This window comes from Ictidomys tridecemlineatus, chromosome 5 (assembly GCF_052094955.1).
Source record: "Ictidomys tridecemlineatus isolate mIctTri1 chromosome 5, mIctTri1.hap1, whole genome shotgun sequence".
Taxonomy (NCBI): Eukaryota; Metazoa; Chordata; class Mammalia; order Rodentia; family Sciuridae; genus Ictidomys; species Ictidomys tridecemlineatus.
The window spans coordinates 174,938,708-174,961,870 of record NC_135481.1 but is presented as its reverse complement, the minus strand read 5'-3'; the positions used below and the strand labels follow the sequence as shown (position 1 = coordinate 174,961,870).

General features: G+C 36.3%; 1 protein-coding gene across 1 annotated transcript in view; it reads right to left on the bottom strand.

Moving 5' to 3' along the window:
- Positions 1 to 23,163, bottom strand: part of Csnk2a1 (casein kinase 2 alpha 1) — a 52,877-nt gene that overhangs the window by 15,789 nt on the left and 13,925 nt on the right. Inside the window, exons 2-3 of the mRNA XM_005320565.5 lie at positions 4,919 to 5,128; positions 2,442 to 2,553 (exon numbers count right to left, since the gene is read on the bottom strand). Of these exons, the coding sequence (XP_005320622.1) occupies positions 2,442 to 2,553; positions 4,919 to 5,019 (213 nt within the window). The 5' untranslated portion in view covers positions 5,020 to 5,128. The remainder of the gene's footprint in view (positions 1 to 2,441; positions 2,554 to 4,918; positions 5,129 to 23,163) is intronic.

Sequence of the window (23,163 nt, the reverse complement as noted above, 5' to 3'; positions counted from 1 at the left end):
ACTGGATAAAACAGGGACAGACTAAAATTTTTCTTAAGAAAAAAAAAAAACTCTGAGTTGAGGAGATCAAAATATGGCCTTATGCATGTTAGATAAGCACTCTACATTTGAACTACATCCCAGTCCTAAAAATTTTAAATATAGTTTGTGAAGGACATTTATACATCTACCTTTTAAGACTGTGAGGAAATTCAGAAATTATCTTTTCTAGGAAGGTGAGAGCCATTGGTGGTCATGACTGAACAGTGATTTAGAAATTTATTTTTAGCCCTGTTTTCCTAACTATATACTGTATAGTATACTTTCTCTCTCTCTCTCAAATATATATAATAAGTATTATCATCTCCTTAAAAGTCATATAAAGAGGGGCTGAGGCTCAGTGATAGAGTGCCTACCTTGCACTGTGAGGCACTAGATTCGATCCTCAGCACTACATAAAAATAAATAAGGGTATTGTGTACATTTACATCTAAAAAAATATTTTAAAAAATACATACACAGGGGCTGCAGCTGTAGCTCAGTGGCAGAGTACTTGCCTAGCATGTGTAAGGCACTGGGGTTCAATCCGTAGCACTGAATAAAAATAAATAAAATAAAGGTATGCTATCTATCTACAACTACAAAAAGAAACTTTAAAAAAAATACATATATTTCATGCAAAGATTGCTGAAAACACTTTCTTCTGAGCAGCTCATGGAACCTTCTGCAAAATAGACCATATTTTAGGCCACAAAGCAACTCTTAGCAATAAAAAAAAAAAAGACATAAATAACATTCTCTCATTCTATCATATAGTTTCCCATATGAACACCATCTTACAATAACAGAATTTCAGGCACCAAGTAAGTCACCATACACATTTTCATATCAGATCCCTATAAAAAGCCTAAGAAAGGTAGGTAAAACAAAATTATCTCACTTTCACAATGAACTACAATGGTTGACTGCTATTAGAGTTTGGATTAAAGCACAAGTGTTCTGATTTCCAGCCTACTTCTCTTTCTTCATGTGATGTCAGATATAAATATTTAAACACTGGTTCTGAAATGGTAATGAAGAACCCTAGCAAATTCCCAGAGTCACAGTAGAATACTTTAAATTTTGAGGGAAATTCATCAATCACACTTGATATTAGCAAGACAGTAAGTACATTACCAGCCTGAGATAGTTCGTAGTTTCAACATTTGTTCGTATTGTATGCCTTTTTGAGGACCTATTTTTATGAAGCTGGGTTTTCAGGTTGTTGCTGTGATAAAAGCAAGTACTATGCAAAAAGTCAGTGTAGACCAGGAAATGAGCATGGTGGTGTCCACACAGATCCCAATATTTGAGAAGCAGTGAAATATATACATCTCAATAGCAATCAATTATGGTTACATAAGAATAAAATAATTATTTCTTTAAATGAATGTGTATCAATCTCTTGATGGCCACCAACTTGTTAAATATAATCACTTTATTATCCTAATTAGAATAAGATGTACTCCATGCTTGTATAAATAGTTCAAAATAGACTACTGTCACTAAAAAGAACACATAAAAATTTAAAGAAATAACAATCACTTATTTGAACAAAGTTCCTATTAACATACAGAACCATTAGGTATTTCTTTTGGCTTAGAACAACAACAAAACACCATTTAGACAATGTAAAAATGTATCTGCTGTAAATTAGAAACAGCTTGGCTTGTAACCGAGTTGGTTACCTGTAGTAAGGAACTATGGAATAAATTCCCAACAATAGTGCACACTATAGTAATAACTAAATTACAAGTTGCATATTAGTAGCCCATTGGCCAAATCTGGACTGTGCAGGTTTTTTTTTTTTTTTTTTTTTAATCTTGAGTCATTTAAATAATCAGGTATTCATACATTAACAACAGTTTCTGGCTTCTTTTTGTAAAACAGAAATTAAGCAACAATGGAATTGTACTGCAAAAAGAAAACAAAGACTGAGAAGTAGCGACCTCCTTCTGAAGGGATATGTGCTTCCCAATTTGCATCAGTCCCTATCACATCACCTCAACACAGGAAATTATACCAGACTAGATGCATTGATGTCTCTGCTTGTCTCTTTAAGGTCTGCCTTTGTGCCCTCTCACCCTTTTAAAGTAGAGGTAATGATTTATTTATTGAAAACAAAACCATAGACAGTAATTAAAAATTTAGGAAATGAATATTAGGCAAAACCTAGGAGACAATGTGTTTACTTTCATTCTCTGCCACAGCATAACTATACGACTTGAATCAAATCACTTCTTTGCTTCAGGTCATTATCTGTCAAACAAGGATTACCTGTTCTATCAACTTCAGAGAATATAATAAAATAAAGGGGTGAAAGCACTCCAAAAACCTCTCAAATGAGGTTATAAAAAGGCATCACTATTATTTTTAAAAACCTACATTCTAAATACCCCTAAAATCCTCTCTCTTATACTCACCTTGAGAATTTTAACAACAACTTTTTCATTATTTGTGATGTTGATGGCTTCGAATACTTCACTGTATTTACCCCGGCCTAACTTTCTAACCAGCTGATAGTCATCTTGATTTCTGTAGACAAAAAAAGTCAAAGTCACAATGATTTAAAAAGTTCAAATTATCAAGCAGCAAGTCAACTTATAAAATTCTATTATAGTAGGAGTTAGAAAAGATTTTTCAAATGTTGCACTGCATTTTGGTTTCGTACTGATGATTGAACTCATGAGCACTCTACACTGAGCTTCATCTTCAGTGCTATTTACTTATTTAGGCTACTGGGATTGAACCCAGGGCACTTAACCACTGAGCCACACATCCCCAATCCTTTTTAAAATATTTTATTTAGAGACAGGGTGTCACTAAGTTGCTTAGGATCTCGATAAGTTGCTTAGTCTGGCTTTGAACTTGTGATCCTCCTGCCTCAACCCTCTGAGCCACTAGGATAACAGGCAATACCACTGCACCAACTGCTTTTTATTTTGAAGCAGGGTCTTGTTAAGTTGCCAGAGATTACAGGCATGCACAACTATAACAGGCTCCACATATTTTTAATTGGCCTAATTTTTAAAAACAGAGTGCAAAAGCCTGGCACCAGGGTACATTCTTGTAATTCCAGTGCCTCAAGAGGCTGAAGAAGGAGGATCACAAGGTGAAGGCCAGCCTTAGCAATTTAGTGAGAACCCCTGTGTCAAAAAAAGGCTGGGGATATAGCTCAGTAGTATAGAGCCCAGTAGTGGGGATGGGAGCACCAAATCCCAGAAATTGAAAAATGAAGCCTTTCAATGATTTCTTCAAATCCCAAACTGCTTATGCCCTTACTGACATTCCACAAATGTTTAGTTCTAATTAGAATTTGTTACGTATGTTTTCAACAAGTATTTCTCTTAGAGATGGGCCTCTTTGCAGGTTAAGTGGCTTTAAATACATAAGCTTGATTTCCCACTTGCTCTCCAAGGCAAACACGGAGAATAATCCATGTTACAAAGTTCACAAACCACACTGCAGACCATAAACCATGGTTAGGGGTCTCATTCTCTACTTTGACTCATACTCCATCATTAAGAAGCAATGTCAATTGTCATAAACAGAGGTTAAAAAAAAAAAAAAAAAAAAAAGGGAAATGTCACCCCTTTCCTGCCCTTGCTTCCAACTTAGAGGCTATGCTGTAAAGAATGAAAAACATGGCTTCACCAACAGGTCAAAATTTCATTTATTCTTAGAATGTATTATTTTCCATAGCAGTCTTTCATTTCCCTCAAAAAGCTCAAACAAGTGAGTGAAAAGAGAAGACAAAGGTACTAAGAGCAACAGACAATGTAACAATCCTGGAGGTCTAGGGGAAGGAACCTTTCTTAGTTCTCATTAAAGCTCTCCTCCTGTGTGAGGGCATATAAAACAAACCCAAGCAAGCAATGGCACCATGCCAAAAAATGACAAAGGACTGTTTAGTGCCACTTCAAGCAGAACTAAATGTAAAGCACTCAATCTGCAAATAGTGGTTCATATTACCTAGAGTCTGAAGTCTGGCACACATTTACTGGTATTGTACCTCTGGTTCTTGATAATATCTTTAAAGCACACAGTGTGCCTCTTTATGCAGAGACAAAAGTATTTACTGCTAAGAATCATTGCATAACCACTATAAAGAATACAACCTCAGACAATTCAGGGGACAGTTGTGATCCACTTATATAGGCTATGTAATCAGAGCTGTATCTTTATGAGCTTTCGTGCTTTCTTTTGCACTTGAATGTCAAAATAGTTTTATCACAAAACTATGATCAGATCAATTAAATGTAATGCCACACTGGGACAGGAAATGCAAACATTTAAATGAGTCTGCACAGAGAATCAGAAGGGCAAACACAGCTGTTCAGGCAGACTACAACTGTTCAAAATGGAATCTGGGCTGAATTCCATGTTAAAAATGCCTAGTCTCATGATAAGGGCAAATGTTTAAGGATTTAATTTTGCTTCTCATCAAAAAGGACACCTTTCTGGAGAACTGTTCCGTCCTTTAGTATCAGCATGGGACAACATTCACTGACCTCAAAAATACTTTTTATGTAAGAGTTTTGTGTTTTCAAAGTCTCTCAGGCACTAATTCTCACCTGTTTGCAATAATCTTAGCTTGAGACACAAGCTCATAGCTACCACCTTCATGTACAAAATATATAAATGAGAGAAAAGGAAACATAGAAAATGATTTTTAAAGTCAGTCCTTCAAAATTGTTACCTTACCAAAACAATCCTCTGCTTCTTTACTACAGAACCAAATTTGCAGCTCAAAAAAAAAAAAAAAAAAAAAAAAAGAAATCACAAGCTGAACTTCAACCTTGAGGTCTGGAGAAGCAGAGTTGGGAAGATTTACTGACTCAATGAATCCACAAGACTCAGTACTCTGAGTGAGGACAGTGAAGTAAATAGGAATAATTACCCCCATTCCACCACATGTGACTCATAATCCCAGTACTCTCGGGGTCTGTGTGTATTGACATCTGTGTAAACTCTGGCCCTGCTTGGCACGGGTCCCGACATGTCAGACAGGTTGGCGGACAAAGCTGAACTTGAGGCTTGAAGATCTGGCAGTCACTGTGTGCAGAGATGGCTGGGAGTAAGACCTTGTTTCAGACCTGTTTTCTTCAAACTACAGAAACAAAATACAAAAAAGTCCAATAAATTATTATTTTTTTTAAGTACAGAGGAAGAAAAAAGTTTTACAATAATAACGGCCTTAATTATACCTTAGGCTCTCCTACCTATTAATCCATGAATAAATCCCAACTAATGTTCTTTTTTTTTTTTTAATTTCTTTTAGTTTAGTTGGACACAATATCTTTATTTTATTTTTATGTGGTGCTGAGGATGGAATCCAGGGCCTTGCACATGCTAGGCGAGTGTTCTACCGTTGAGCCACAACCATAGCCCCACAATGTTCTTATTAATATGGAGGGGGAAAAAACCCCTAAGATAGATTACTAAAACTTCATGTTGGTCCGAATCATATTTTGCAAAGCAGTCTATAACTTCTGTATGAAATGAATGTTCTTTGTAAAATAGTCTAGAAAAGGCAAAAATGGCATTGAGAATAGATAAATCAGCATTTACCACTGTTCACACATTACACAGAGTACTGGCAGGAACAGTACTTTCCTTTCAGCAGCTTTCTACAACTTACGAAGGAGTGCTAAAAGGTTCTAGAATGGTGGCAAAGTTGAGAATACAATTTGTCAGTTTGACTTTAATATCTGATGAAAAACAGAAAGAAAATAATGTCATACATCTTCAATGTTACCTTATACTGATTCAAATCATTCAAAGAATCTTATATAATAATTAGCAGACATTTGAACATTGGAAAGACATTTGATTTAATTAAATCGAAAAACAGAAATCAGTAATTTCCTCTTGCTTTGTTTAATATAGAAACTTAATAAACACAGTATTAGGTATATTAGCTAAGCTACTGCAAAATGATTCTACAATTCAGTCTATCAAGTCAAATCAAATGCATCCCCTGACTATTCCAACCTTTTATCTTCATTCTCTGAAAATCCTACAGCATCCATTGATTCCCTTTACTATGTATTTAATTAAAATTGTACTGAGTCTTTATATATGATAATTAACACATCTTCTATGTAGTTTTCTGGTTGAGACTGAATAACACCAATCTAATTATTAGGAAACGCTGGATAAACAAAATGAGAAAGCATCTTTAAAACAAAGGAAGAATCTATAGTCCTAAGTAATATTATTATCATAAAAGAAAAAGGGCTGGATGATGTGGCATACTCCTGTAATCCCAGTGGATCAGGAGGCTGAGGCAGGAGGATTCCAAGTTAAAAGCCAGCCTCAGCAATTTAGCAAGGCCCTAAGCAACTTGGTGAGATCCTGTCTCTAAATAATATACAAAAAAGGGCTGGGGATGTGGCTCAATGGTTAAGCACCCCTGGGTTCAACTGGTACCAAAAAAAGAAAAGACAAAGGAAGGCTAACGACATATGTCGAGTAAATGTAATACATTATTCTAGACTGTACACTGTACTGCAGAGTTGGGATGATATGAAAACAACAATGACAACAATGAAGCATGGATGAGAGATTAGTGTGCTAATAAAAATTATGAAGCTGGCACAGACTTATTTATGATAGTTAAGAGAATATCATCTATTCTCACAAAATTTTCCTGACACCAGGCACAGTGCTATAATCCCAGCAGCTCAGGTCAGGAGGCTAAGGCAGAAGATTGCAAGTTCAAAGCTAAACTCAGCAAAACCGAGGCACTAAGCAACTTGATGAGACCCTGTCTCTAAATAAAATACAAAATAGGGTTGAGGATGTGGCTCAGTGGTTGAATGCCCCTGGGTTCAATCCCCAGTGCAAAGAAGAAAAACTTTTCCTGAAGTCCTTAAGGTAAAAGCTCATGATGTATATAATATACCCTTAAATGATTCAGAAATAAATGTGCCCACGTGTGCATATATGAAGTACACATGAAAGCACAATCACAAATGTTAAAACGCAGGGTAAAATATTACAATAATAAATCTGGCTTAAGGGGATACATACATCCTTTGCACTATTATATGTTTTTGTGCAAACATTTTAAAAAATTGTGTTAAAATATGTGAAATATAAAATTTAAACCATGCTAAAGTATACAGTTTAGCAGCATTGAACACATTCACATCCTTGTGCAACTATCACTACACCATCTGTTTCTAGAAATTTTCACCATTCTGAACTGAAACTGCACCCATTAAACACTAGCACCTCACCTCTGGATTCTTGAATCTACAATTCTATCTTCTGCTCTATGAGATGACTACTTCAGGTACCTTGTACATGCAGAACAAGACAATACCTGGTTTATTTAATTTAGTACAATGTCTTGAAGGCCCATCCACACTGTAGCATGTTTAAGAATTTCATTTCTTTTTAAGACTGAACGATAACTGGAATTTATACACCACCATTTTTTGGGGTAGTACTAGGGATTGAGCCCGGAGGTGCTTTCCTTTACCTATTTCAGTCTCTGAGCAGCTGTGATTTCAGATAATGTGCCACCACACCCAGCTGTATTTACTGCATTTTGCTTATCCATTCATTTGCTGACAGGCATTTGGGTTTATTTCACATTCTACTACTGTAAATAATGTTATGATGAACATGGATGTACAAATATCTGTTTGAGACTCAGCTTTCAATTCTTTTGGGTACAAACCCAGAAGTAGGAATGCTCACTCAAATGGTAGTTTAATGCTTAATTTTTTTGAGGAATTACCATTTTGCTTTCCACAAGCAGTTATATCATTTTACAGTTTCACCAAAGTACACAAAGGTTCCTACACAGTACACAAAGTTTCCAATTTCTCCTAATTGGTATGAAGTGGTATATTATTGATTGTGATTTGTATTTTCCTAATGATTAGGGATGTTTAACATCTTTTCATGTGCATATTAGCTGTTTGTATATCTTCTCTGAAGAAATGTCTATTCAAAGCATTTATGCATTTTGTTGTCTGTTTTTGGTATCACACTTTTAACTTTTTTCTCCTATGTAAGTTTGAAGTTATTTCCAATGAAAGTTTGAAACAGTATAAAAAAACCTCATGGCCATAAAGGGAAATTTATCCATAAACACACAGCCACTTGATAGCAGTAGCAAGAATCAAAAATCAAATTTCTGTCTCCGTCTTGTGACTGTGATCTCTCTTGCCAAGTAATTATAAACTAGTTAGATAACAATATAATTATAAGCATTTACTATGTGCCATATACTGCTTTATAAAGATTTATTTCATTTAATCCTTACCATAAGGAAGTAGTTAGGAAGTTGCCATTATCCTCATTTTTATAGAGGAAACTGAGGTAAAGAAAGGTTAAGTGACCTGATAAAAAAAACAAGGGGCTGTATTTCATACCCGGTTGGCCTGTTTTCAGACTTTCAAAGAATTAATCTAGGTGAGACCTTGTCTCTAATAAAATACCAAAAATGGGCTAGAGATGGGGCTGAGTGTTAAGTGCCCCTGGGATCAATTCCTGATACCTCCCCACCCACCAAAAAAAGAAAGCTGTGAGATCTGTGAGGTTTTAAGCTAGAGTTTAGCTACCAAAGAAAGATAAGCCAGAAAAGATGCCTCTTATTCTGATGGTTTCAGAGGCTTAAAGCTTTCAGATGAATAGCATGAGACCGGAAGGTGGGCTCCCCACCCCAAATACATGAAATTAAAATCATGTATTTACTATGAATTCTCCTGTCCAACAGAAACCTTCTGGTGCCAGGCATGATGGCACATCCCTAGAATCCTAGGAAAAGCAAGGTGCTAAGCAACTCAGTGAGACCCTGTCTCTAAATAAAATACAAAATAGGGTTGGGGATGTGGCTCAGTGGTTGAGTGCCTTGAGTTCAATTCCCGGTATCAAAAACTGAAGCCAAATAAATAAATAAATATATAAATAAATAAAACAAAATAAAACCCCCCAACCTCTGGTGTTACATAAATGTATGTTCTCAATGGCCAGAAAACAACAACAAAGTCATTCAAAGTACCAAAACTTCTCCCACCCAGTATTGGGGATTGAACACAAGGGTTCTCTACCACTGTGCTACATCCCCTTCTCATTCAACATTCTTCAGGGATACTGGGGACTGGATTCAGGGCCTTGAACATGCAAGGTGAGCACTCTACCACTGAGCTATATTCCCAGCTTTTCGTATTTTTAATTTTTTAGACAGGATCACACCAAGTTGCTGATGCTAGTCTTGAACTTTCTATCCTTTTGTCTAAGCCTGAGTTGATGGGATTATAGGTATATGTCATACTTAAAACAGTCTATAAAAATTTTCAAATATTTCTTTGATTTTACCAATAATAGTGCAAATTGAAACAGGCACACACCAAACAAAATACCGAAAGCAGATACTTTTCTTATTATTTTCCTTCTTCCCAAAGACATATCATCTGAATTATAGGATAACTACTACGCCTGCATTGACAGCAGGCAGAAGACATCAGGAAAACAGGTAAGATATGTGTGTGTGCTTATTAAAACAGCCAAAATAATAAAGCAGCATTAAATGAACAGATATCTAAATATCTTTATAGACACTCTACTCTCCTGCACTTTTTGTTTTTGTTTTATGGTACTGGTGACTAAACCCTAGGCTTCACATAAACTAGGCTAAGTGCTCAACCACTAAGCTATAACCCCAATCTTTTTTTGTTTTGAGGCAGAGACTAAGTTGCCCAGGGGGACCTTGAATTTGAGATCTTCCCACCTCAGCCTCTGGGAGTAGCTGAGTTACAGGCCTGCATGCCAGATGCTTGTTATTTTTTAAACCAATAAGACACCCTTCATTTGTGGCTCTCAAAGCCCTTTTTCTAAGAGCTTAAGAAGTTGTAAAGCCAATGGGCACAGTAGTGTGCACACATCTGTAATCCTAATGGCTCTGGAGGCTGAGGCAAGAGGATCACCAGTTCAAAGTCAGCCTCAGCAACTTAGTGAGATTCTGTCTCCAAAAAAATCAAAAAAGGTTAGGGATATAGTTCAGTGATTTAGCACCCCTAGGGTTCACTCCCTGGTACCAAAAAGAAAAGAAAGAAATTATAAAACACCACCAATTTATTAACTGTGACTACATGCATTAGAACGATTAGAACAAGTAGTGTTCCCTAACTGGTAAGAACCTGTACTGGCCTTCTAGTTTTCACCTAACTGCACTTATGGAGTAAAGGGAAGAGCAAGTGAGATGATCTTCCAGAAAGGGCTTAGAAACAATACTAATATTAAATGATTACCATGATATAGCTCTTTAGTGAAAACTAATAAAGAGGAACTTATCTTCATTTTCTTTTTTAAAAAATATTTATTTTTAGGTGTAGATGGACAACACAATGCCTTTATTTTTATGTGGTGCTGAGAATCCTTGTCCCACCCATGCTAGGTGAGCGCTCTACCACTGAGCCACAATCCCAGTCCCTTTTGTTTTCTTTAAAATACAAAAAGTATAGGAACTTTTAGCTTGTGAAGGGTAAATTGTGGCCAAACATGACTTTACAAAAATAAGTGGAACTATTCCTCAATATCTATTCACTAGTCCATGCTTCTATTGCAATCTTACCATCCAGTCTTCCACAGCACTCTTTAGGCCTCGACATTCTCTTTGAAGAGCACAGTATGACTAATTACTAATGAACCTCTTGAGATTCTCAAGTACTATTCTGAATGACCTGTACAGCTCTGGGTTTCATTAACTGGGACCTAATTTATGAACTGGTGGATTTGATTCTCCATTGGGAGGCTGACTAGGTACTGTTTTGCAGTATCCCAAAGAGATGCTTCTCTTTACTTTCATGAAAACTAAATAATCTGCTTTCAGTAAAAGATACTCACATGAATTTCAAATGGTTGGCCTTCATTAATTATATGGGGGGGAATAAAATAGGATTCCTGAAATGTGGCTCTGTAATTTCAGGTAAGTGGAAATACAAGGCTAAGAACAGGATAGTGTTGGGGGGGCGGGGTTGTGGCTCAGTGGTAGAGCACTTCCTAGCATGCATGAGGCACTGGGTTCAACCCTGGCATCACATAAAAATAAAAAAAATAAAATATTGTGTCTACAACTTAAGAAAAAAAAAAGAAAAAGAAAGGGATGGCAACAAACAGGTTATGTCATCAAAAACAAACATTATTTTATTCAGATATAGTATTTCATTTGCTCCTATGTAAAGTGTTTGTATATTTCATATGCAGCCTAACAGAAAGGAAAACAAGAATAGCCTAAATTTCTTAAATTACTAGTTTGGTTCTTTCAAACATTCAAAAGAGCCTTTGTCCATCCCATAAATACATAAACATCTACTATGAAAAGCACTATGCTAGGATTTAGGAATACAGCTGTACTTGAGTTTCTTCAAGGGATTGGTTCCAGAATGCCCTGTAGACACCAAAATCCACAAATGCTCAAATTTCTTATCTAAAATGACACTGCATTTGCATATAATCTATGCACAGCCTCCTGAATGCTTTTAATTAGATCTACCTTATTTATGCTGCAATGTATAATATGTATGATACCTAATGCAATGTAAATGCTACATAAATAGTAGTTACACCGTCTTGTTTAGGAAAAAAGAAAAAAGTCTGCACATATTCAGTACAGATGCAACTTATCTTTCCGAATATTGTATTTTTTAAAATATTTATTTTTTAGGTGTAGATGGACACAACACAATGCCTTTTATTTTTATGTGGTGCTGAGAATCACTCGGGTCCCGCCCATGCTACGCAAGTGCTCTACCACTGAGCCAGAATCCCAGCCCTGAATACTGTATTTTTAAATCCTTGACTTGTTGAATCTACAGATGCAAAATCCATAGATACAGAGGGCTAACTGTAATAATGAATGAGCAAGGCAAATCAAGTGTTAGAAAATTTAGACTTATTTGATTTATCTGTGGACTCAGAAAAATGGAAATCCACTGAAAAAAATTTAAGCAGAAAAGTGGCCTATAGGTATTGAAAAAACAACCACCAAAAAACAAAAAAACAAAAAAACAAACTTTCCTCAGGCTGGGTATGGTGCAGGACTTAGGAAGACAGAAGGCTATTACAGCGGCCTATGTGAGAGAATGATGGCAGCTTTACCTAAGATGGCAACAATGGAGACAGGTGAAGAATCTGTAAAACAGAATTTGTAGTGTAAATTCAATCACCCTGAGTAGATTGGAAAATGTGTTTGAAAGGTGGAAAGCCACTCAGATTTTTGGCTTAACAGATTATTGGTGCCATTCGTGGAGACAAAAAATTCTGGAAAGTAACTCACAAGACAGTTTTGGTCTTAATGTAAAAATGGCTTTGTGATGTTCAAAAGCTATTCTGAACATAGTTAGATATTATAAATCTGGAGCTAAGAGTTTCTTAGCTTTAAATACCTAATCCTCTCAATGATTCTATGAAGCAGCATTACTTTCCCTAATGTACAAATAAGAAAACAACCCAAGAAAATTCAGCAGCTTGATCAAGAATACCCAGTACAGATGGAGTTGATATTCAAGCCAAGTTAGATGCTTTTTACCACATAAGAGTCTTCAAATCTTAATTTCATTATTGGATCTTAACTTTCCAAAATCAAGACTCCATCGTCCAATATCACCTTTAAAATTCATAGCACATAGCCCATGGTTTTGCATTTTATATTATGTTCCCCCTAACTCAGCCTCCCAAGAAGCTGGGATTACAGGACTGCACCAAAAACACCTGGCTAATGGGAAGACCAATCAATCTATCTTTTTGTTTTTTGGTTGTACCACGGTGGAACCCATGGCCTTCTGCATACTAGGTAAGTTCACTACTGTTAAGCCATATCTCCAGCCTGTCTTATATATTTTTTTCTTTCCTTTTTAAATTATTTTAAAAAATTTATATATGACAGCAGAATGCATTACAATTATTATTACACATATAGAGCACAATTGTTCATACCTCTGGTTGTATACAAAATATATTCACATCAATTCATGTCTTCATACATGTACTTTGTATAATGATGTCCATCACATTTCACATCATTGCTAACCCCCTGCCCCTTCCTTTCCCCTCCCACCCCTCTTCCCTATCTAGAGTTCTCTATTCTTCCCATGCTCCCCCTCCCTACCCCACTATGGGTCAGCCTCCTTATATCAGAGAAAACATTCGGCATTTGGTTTTTTGGGATTGGCAAACTTCACTTAGCATTATCTTCTCTAACTCCATCCATTTACCTGCAAATGCCATGACTTTATTCTCTTTTATTGCTGAGTAATATTCCATTGTGTGTGTGTGTGTGTGTGTGTGTGTATATATATATATATATGCCACATTTTTAATCCATTCATCTATTGAAGGGCATCTAGGTCCTGGTTTTTTTTAAATAAAACAAAATGAAGCAGCCATCAATCAAAGTATAAGGTGTCTCTAAACACTTCAGGTTATCTGGTGCAAAATCGGGAAAACTGGAAAAAAAATTGAGCCATAAGCTCTTCTTTTTCAATAAATTTTTTTTGGTTGTGAATGAACTTTTATTTTTTATTTATTTTTTAATGTGGTGCTGAGAATCGAACCCAGTGCCTCATACGTTATGCAAGTACTCTACCATGGAGCCACAACCCCAGACCGAGCCATAAGTTCTTAAGTTAATTGATCCTTCTGCTTTCTTTCTCTCTATACTATAACTTCTATAAGTATCTCTCTATACTATAACTTCTTCTATAAACAATTAAGATTTAGGGCTGGGGATGTGGCTCAAGTGGTAGCGCGCTTGCCTGGCATGTGTGTGGCCTGGGTTCAATCCTCAGCACCACATACAAAGATGTTGTGTCCGCTGAGAACTGAAAAATAAATATTAAAATTCTCTCTCTCTCTCTCTAACTCTCTCTTTTTAAAAAAAAATTAAGATTTGTTTTTCTCTCCCCAAAATAATTCAAATTAAGAAACTATTGGAAAAATTTTATTTTAGTAACTTTGACATAGTTTATTTGGAAATTAGGAAAAGGTAACTGAGTACAGGATAACAGGAAGGTCAATTCTCCAATCCCTTGTTCATAATACAAATGTACCTTAAAAATCCAAATTACAGAAAAAGTATTCTTTCCTATTATTCTCATTTTAAATTACCTTACTTGACTCCCCACTGACATAAAAGGAAGTATATTTCTAGTAGCTGACAATTTAAGACCACTATATATCTCAAAGCCCTCAGGTTGTGTTATGGTTTGGATGTGAGGTATCCCCCAAGAGCTCATGTGTGAGACAATGCAATAAGGTTCAGAGGAGAAATGATTGGGTTGTGAGAGTCTTGACCCAATCAGTAAATTAACCCCTGATAGGGATTAACTGAGTGGTAAATGAAATGGTAGGGTATAGCTGGAGGAGGAGGGAATTGGGGGTGTGGCTTTGGGGTATATTGTGGATCTGGAGAGTAGAGTCTCTCTGCTTCCTAATCTCCATTATGTAAGCTGCTTCCCTCTGGAGCCAGCCTTCTTATGGACTAAGATCTTTGAAACTGAGGGCCCCCAAATAAACTTTTCTTCTCCTATAATTGTTCTGGTTTGGTCCTTTAGTCACAGCAAAAAAGCTGACTAAAACAGGTGGACTTTGAAGACATGGCTAAGTCTTGTTTGCTCAATGTAGAATATTTTGTCAACAAATTTTCCCTTACTAAAGTCACACAATACCAAAGCCAATGACATGGATCTGCAAAACTATTATTTAATAAAATATAACTAAATTAAAAATCCATTAAACCACAAAGCTAAATTATGCATTGCCAAAATCCTAAATTTACTGACATCACCAACTGTATATAGACTCAATTTCAATGTAAACTCTTCTTGTCCTTAACCAGCCTTTGTGGCTCTGGTTTCCCCCAATTTGGCAACTAAAAAGAAAACCAGAGACTTATTATCCAGTGCCAGACAATTATTACACAAGTCCAATTAGTCATTATTGGTGTTTTGTTTTGTTTTTGGTGGTGGTGGGGGTACCAGGATTGAACAAGGGGTGCCATTCCCCAGCCCCTTTTATTTTTTGAGACAGGGGCTTGCTAAATTGCTGAGGCTGGCTTTGAACTTGTGATTCTTCTGCTTGAGCCTTCCAAATTGCTGGGATTGCAGGCATGTGCCACACACAGCATCTGGCCACTTCTGCTACTTTTATTTTTACTGAAGAATTTCTGTGTATTTGGGTGGACGGAAGATCGATCCCAGGGGAGCTCTTTCACTGACCTACATCCTCAGTCTTTTTCATTATTTATTTTGAGATAGGGTCTTGCTAAATTGCCCAGCTGGACTCGAACTTGCTATCCTGCTTCAGCCTCCTGAATTAGGTGGGATTACAAGCATGCAACATAACACCTACCTTCATTAATTCTTTCAAATCCTAGTTTTTAAATTAGTCTACATCAAAAGCAAAACTAAACAACTGTTCCTATCCTTAGATCATCCACACTGAATGAACAAATCTCATAATCACCCAGACAGGATAAGGATTTCTGTAGTAAAGAATGAGGAATGTGCCCAGATTACACAGATGACATGATTTAGGACTACTTGTTTAGACAAAAGGTAGCCCAATGAGGAAAACACCTTTTAAGCCCTGCTGCAGAGAATGAACTGTTCTTCTAACAAGCAGATATCGAAGTGGTAAGAGGTAAACAAAATCTGGGGAACAAACTTGCCTTTTCTCCTTTACAAAAGTGGCAACGAATAGAAGGCTAACTAAACACACAAAAGCATAAGTTACTAATATTGAATTACATGTTGTAAATATTCATAGTTGCCTTTAATTTCTGATTTTCTTTTCCTTTCAAATTTAATAGCAGAATTCCATTTAGTAATAAGCATTTATTGAACATTTACTATGTTCAGAAAATGAGTGCCTGACTGGACCCTGGAGAGCAAAGAGAAAGTATCTCAGTCCTCAAACAAAGAAAACTAGTCATTATAATCTAAAGTAATTAGTGCTTGAATCAATTAACTCGGAGCTGGGTTGTAGCTCAGTGGTAGAGCGCTTGCCTCTGTATGTTCGATTCTCAGCACCACAAAATAAACAGATAGATAGATAGATAGATAGATACATATCGTTATGTATATCTACAACTAAAAAAATTTTTTTAAAAGAATTAACACTTGGTGCTCTACTTAATATTGATTCAATGAATATTTACAAAGTACCTAAAATGTTTTGAAGAAAAGTTATTAGGGAAAAAATAACATCTAAGCTTAAGTTTTAAAGGATGCATAGGAAGCATTCAGATGAAAAATACTAAAACGAACAAACAAACAAACTTTTAAGCAAATTAAGAATTTTAAAGAGCTACAGTTTGTCTCCTAAAATGACCAAAGGCTAGCATATTGTGTTATTCCCTATAATAAGCTCATCAGATAAGCAAAAACTTTGTATCTGATTTGGAGACTATTAGTCTACCACATTCAACCAAGACCATTTGTGTTTAAAACAAACAAAATCATTAATTCAGTCATTGCAATTCTTTTTCTTCCTTTATCCATTCATTCCCCACACAAATCAGTTTTACTGCACAGGTCACAAAACAAAATGCTTAGAAAGGCAAGTAGCTAAAGGTATAGAGATGATCTCTAAAAAATGTGGTTAGAGCTTCTTGGTTTCCAAAGTAAGAAACCAAGATTTTTTTTTGGCAATTTTCTTTTTTTCATTAATGGTGAACTAGGTTATTTGGACCCACCATTCCACTGAGAACAACTAAAGATAATGTGCACAGGCATACTCTTTCATTCTTATATCAGAAAGAGGAGCAATTATAGCCAAAAGAAAGAAAATGAGAACCTAGAGAAGCAAATCAAGGAAATCCAAAGGACCTTTGTTGATCCCCAAGAAGCAGAATTTTGTTCTGATTTAAGTCACAGTCAAGAGTCACAATGTGAGAAGTCTAATAGGAGACCTTTCCCAAAGGTACCAGGAACTTCAAAGAGCTAGCTCTTAGTGTAGTGCTGAGTGGAAGATCCACAGAGGAATTAAAGTTCTATTGAAGAGAATATCTTGTAAAGTGTTCTCTGGATGCCTGACCAAAAAAAAAAAAAAAAAAATGCTGTCCAATTTATAATAAAACATAACTAGGAATTGAATATACCAAAAGAACTGGCAGAAGAGACAATAGGAACCACCCCCCCCAGAGATGACTGACATTAACAAATGAAATATATTGCAATAATAAAATCAATAAAGCTGAAAAGAAAAGTGAACCAAGAAAAATAGGATAAAAATTAGCAAAAGTCAAAACTATGGAAAAGTGAGAAATAATTTGGTAAAAGGGTTTGATATAGAAAAAACAAAGTCAAAAGAGAAATCTGAAAACAAGCAGGGATGATTTCATCTGAATAACGTGAGAACAGCTTATATTCCAAAAAACAATGAATTCAAGTTAGTTATACATTTGCAGTGTGCTGAAGAAGAAAAATCCAAAATTAAAATTCTACTACTATAAAAAAAACACTTTATCATCAAGCAATATCTAAGGATAAAGAATCCCATTTGGAAGATTTGAGCTGAAAGAGAAAACAAAGAGCAAAAAAGTGGAAGGTTTATGGAAGACTATATATAAAAGAATAACAATATTTGTAGAACTTACTATCTGGGAAGCTAAGGCATGAGGATCTCACTGGATTCAATCCCTAGTACCACAAAAGGGATGGAGATGTGCCTCAGTGGTTAAGCACCCCTGGGTTCAATTCCCAGTACCAAAAATAAAAATAAAGAGGATAAAGTTATCAAGTAATATTGCATGCCAATAAGTCATGGCTACAATAATTACAGAACACAAATAGCATACATTTCCAAACTAGAAAGAAAAAAAAATACAAAAGAATGGCAAGGTTATTTCCCCCCCCCCCAAAAAAAAAACAAACTTCAGAGTAGTCAGGCACAGTGGCACACACATAATTCCAGCAGCTGAGGCAGGAATATCCAAAGTTCAAAGCCAGCCTCAATAATGTAGCAAGACCCTGTCTCAAAATAAAGAATAAAAAGGGCTATGGATGTGGCTTAGTGTTTAAGTGCCTCTGAGTTCATCCCTGGTACCCAAAAATAAAAATAAATAAATAAATCCAGAAGACAAGAATCTGAGGTTGGGGGGTTTAAACTGAATTATGACTAATAAAATATAAATGAAATAAATCATCCAGGTAAAAGACAAAGACTATCAGGCTAGATAAAAAATCCAGCCAGGGGTGGGGGCACACACCATAGTTCTAGTTACATGGGAGAGTGAGGTGGAAGAAATCAACAAAGCCCAGAAGTTCAAAGACAGTCCTGGACAATACTATGAGGTCTCATCTCAAAAAAGAAGAAAAACACAAACCAAATGAACTAGACTTATCAAATCAACTTTGAAAAAGGATAATAAGTCTACAAGTATCATACTGTCTTATTGTAAGACTTACTACTAATTTACAGCTATCAGTACAATGTGGGACTGGCAAAGGGATACAAAAGATCAACGAAACAGAATGAAAAAATACAAACATATTCACACAAATAGAGCTACTGATTTTTGACAGAGAGACAAGGAGAAAATATTTGCAAATCATATTTGATAAATAAAAAACTCAAGAAAGAGGTACATGGCACACACCTGTAATCCCCATGGCTCAGGAGGCTGAGGCAGAAGGATCATAAGTTCAAAGCCAGCTTCAGCCATTTAGAGAGGCCCCCAAACCTCTAAGCAACTGGGCAAGACCCTTTATCTAATACACAAAAACAGCTGGGGAGGTACTCAGTGGTTAAGCACCTCAAGGTTTAATCCCCAATACAAACACAAACAAAAAACCCACCACCAATAACCAAATTAAAAAATGGGCAAAAGACACAGACACTTCACAAAAAGATATATACAGATAAGGTAATTAAAATAACAATGAACCCCACATAGTGCCCTGGAGGCTGAGGCAGGAGGATTCCAAGTTCAAGGTCAGTCTCAAAGATGAAGTTAGACCCCCCTCAAAACTAAAAAATAAAAACAACCAATGACTTATAGGTAAATGGACAGCAAATGGTAACACAACCACAAAATGGAATATTCCTCAGAGGAAGCAATTTATACACATGGATAAATCTTTTTATTTGCGGGGAAGTGTACTGGGTATTGAACCCAGAGGCACTTAACCACTTAGCCACATCCCCAGCCCAACCCCCCTTTTTTAATTCTGAGACTGGTTATAGCTAAGCTGCTTAGGGCCTCACTAAGTTGGTGAGGCTGGCCTCAAACTTGTGATCTTCCTGCCTCAGCCTCCTGAGCTGCTGGGATTATAGGAGTGTGCCACTGCCAGGCAATGTGGATAAATTTTACATGTATTTTGTTTTTACATGCTGTATACTTTCATTTCCAGAAAAAAACAAAACCAAAACAAAACAAAAACAGAGATAGTTTAATCATGGCAAGTTCTATTTAGTACTATACTCTCGAGGTGATTTTATAAAAATTCATAGTATTGCACACTACAAAATGGACATTACTGGACCCAAATTCCTAGCCCTGTCTGCTGGGAGGACATAAAAGTAGTGACACTGAGTAGCAAAAAGAATACTTGTGCCCAGAGTTCGGCTTATAAATATAATACTCCAATAAAAGGAAAAAGGACTCTTTGAAGAAATGGCTGATTCTAAGATCGAGGCAGGAAAAATACAAGATAGCCTGGCAAATCTTGTTGTCAAAGGATACGAGAGCCGATCTCAAAGCATGCCAACGTCCAAGGAGGGAACAACGTGAACAAAAACAAATGACAGTAATGGATTATAACCCTGAATAACAAAGCAAATATCCATACTATATAAATGACTAAATTTTTAAAAACCTTCCTTATGTAAGAATTCCAAATAACATGTAGAAACAAAGAAATAGGAGATCACCATGAGATCAGTAATTGCTGTAGGTAAGATCCACTGACAAATACAAAATTAGTGAATAAAGCTTTTTCGAAAAACAGGATTATATGCAGATCCTCAAAGCATATTCTCCAGGATAGTTATTAATTACTATTATGGTCTTAATGTATGCCCACAAATTATTTGATATGCCTCCCTTGAGGAGATGGAGTTTAATTTTCCTCCCTTTCAAAGGTGGGCTGAACTTAGGAACGACCTTCTAATGATTAAGTGTGAAAAGGAAGAAATAACGCAATGGTGGAGACATTACTGAAATACCAAAAGTCACACTGACATAATATACCTGATATGTGATGAGAAGGGCATTTCACCTCTGTTGTAGTATTCTCAAAAATTCATAAATAAAATCTGTTTGAGAAGGCACCAGTCAAATTAAATTAAAGGGTAGTCACAAAATCTTACCAATTGTCTTCAAAAGTTTAAAAGTCATAAAAATCACAGAATGGATGATATGACATTTTCAGAGACATGACAACTTATTGCAATGTAGTATACTGAATGAAACACTTAAACAGAAAAATGACATAACTGGATAAAACCCAATTAAATTCTACAATTTAGTCATTAGCATTGTACCAATGTTAATTTCTTAGTTTTAACCACGTACCATGACTATGTAAGACGTTAACAAAGGGTATATAAAAATTTTATCTCTGCAACTATTTTTAAATCTAAAATTATTTCAACAGTACAAGTTAAATACTGATAATATGAGGTGCTAGAAAAGATTAGAGCAACTGAAACTCAAACATTGCTGGTTGAAATACAAAATAGTATAGCCATTTGTGATAGTTAAATCTGGTCTGTCAATTTGATAGGACTGAGACACCCCTAGGGTTGAGAGACTTCTGGGTGTCTTTGAAGACGTTTCCAGAGTGGCATGTGGGACAGTAAACAAAGGGGGCAGACCCATCCTAAATGTGGGTGGCATTGTCCAGTAGGCTGGGGGCCAGATGGAACAAAAAGCAGGAGGAAGCCTCAGCAGGTGCAAGCTGGATTCTTCTTGAGCAGGTACATCTAGTGCTTCTGCCAATGCCCATGGACAGCAGACTGCAGCTTCTTCAATAGTCCCACAAACATTCAACAGCTATTCTCTATAAAGAGTTTTCAGGTCTCCAGTCTCGGACTGGGGCTATGTCATTGGTGCCTCTTTTTTTTTTTTTTAAAGAGAGAGTGAGAGAGGAGAGACAGAGATAGAGAATTTTTAATATTTATTTTTTAGTTCTCGGCGGACACAACATCTTTGTTGGTATGTGGTGCTGAGGATCGAACCCGGGCCGCACGCATGCCAGGCGAGCGCGCTACCACTTGAGCCACATCCCCAGCCCGGTGCCTCTTTTTCTGAGGCTCCAATTTCTTGGGCTGAACAAAGTTGGTCCTCTGGCTCTCCATATGCAGACAGTCATTATAAAACTATCCAGCATCTGTCTCATCATTTAAGCCACTCTAAGAAAGGCCCCCCCCCTTATTTTTTAGAGGGTGAGAGAGGAGGGAGGGAGAAAGGGAGGGAGGGAGAGGGAGAGAGAGAGAGAGAGAGAGAATTTTTAATATTTATTTTTTAGTTCTCGGCAGACACAACATCTTTGTTGGTATGTGGTGCTGAGGATCGGACCCGGGCCGCACGCATACCAGGCAAGCGCGCTACCGCTTGAGCCACATCCCCAGCCCAGAAAGGCCCTTTCATCACACATACATACGTATACATTTTCTATTGGTTTTGTGTCTCTAGATAACTCTATTACACCATTCTAGAAAACAGTTTGGCAGTTTCTTAAAAAGTTAAACTCATACTTTTCACATGACCAAGTAATCCCACTCACAATTAATTTTACCACAGAGAAATAAAAATTTATATTTACAAAAGCCCATATACATGTTTATGCAATTCTATACATCATCAACAAAGAGTGAAAAGCAAAATATACTTCCAAGATATGGATGGCTAGGGCTGGGGTTGTGGCTCAGCGGTAGAGCACTTACCTCGTACTGGGTTCAATCCTCAGCACCACATAAGAATAAACAAACAAAATAAAGGTATTATTTTAAAAAAAAATTAAAAAGAAAAGATGGATGGCTAAACTGATCCATCCATACAATGGAATAATACTCGAAAAAAAAAAAAAGGGGGAACCAACCACTGACAGAAACGTTAATATAATGAATCTCAAAGACAAGATACTGAACCAAGGAACACCACTGTGTGACATTCTTGAGAAGATAAAACCATCACAGAAAACTGGTTACCAGAGATTACTAGTGGTGAAAGAATAGGTGTGACTGACTACCAAAGTTAACAGGCAGAAGGTGATAAGACATAATTGTTCTGTGTCCTGGTTGTGAAGGCAGTTATCTAAATCTGTGTGTGTTAAAATTCATATAATGATGCACACAAGGAGTATATTTTACTGTACATTAATTTGAAAAACAATTTTTCAAAAAGGAAATAATTCAACCATAAGCTTTCTAAAAGATTCATCTCAAAGCAGGAACAGTGGTACATGCCTCATGAGTCTGTGAGGTGGGAGGATCATTTGAGCTCACTGAGTTTGAAATTAACCTGGGCAATATGGTGAGAACCCATCTCAAAACAAACAAGAAAAATACATTGAAAAAATAACTTACTAGAAATTAAGAAGTTACACACATCTCAAACTTAAAAAACAAATAAAATAAACCCAAAGAAACTTGGAAGAAAAAATAAAAGCAGAAATAAGAGATCAACAAAGATAACTATTTCTTTGAAAAGACACAAAAAACTTGATTTTAAAAACTGCTAGTGTGACTGACAACAAATTAGCAAAAACATTCAATATCAAGAATGAAAAAGAAGGGGCTGGGGATGTGGCTCAAGCGGTAGCGGCGCTTGCCTGGCATGCGTGCGGCCCGGGTTCGATCCTCAGCACCACATACCAACAAAGATGTTGTGTCCGCCGAGAACTAAAAAATAAATATTAAAAAAAATTCTCTCTCTCTCTCCTCTCTCACTCTCTCTTAAAAAAAAAAGAATGAAAAAGAAAAAAAAGAAAAAAATTTTTAAGAGAACAGTAATGGATACATCACTGTAGGTCTGGTAGCTAGTGAAAGGATATTATGAACAACTCTCTGACACCCAATGGGACACAGAAGAAAAAACTGACATGCAAATGAAAAGCTTGAATTGTCCCTGGATATTACCTTAAGTATGTCATTTAACCTATTTAATTAGTGAGAAAACTGGGA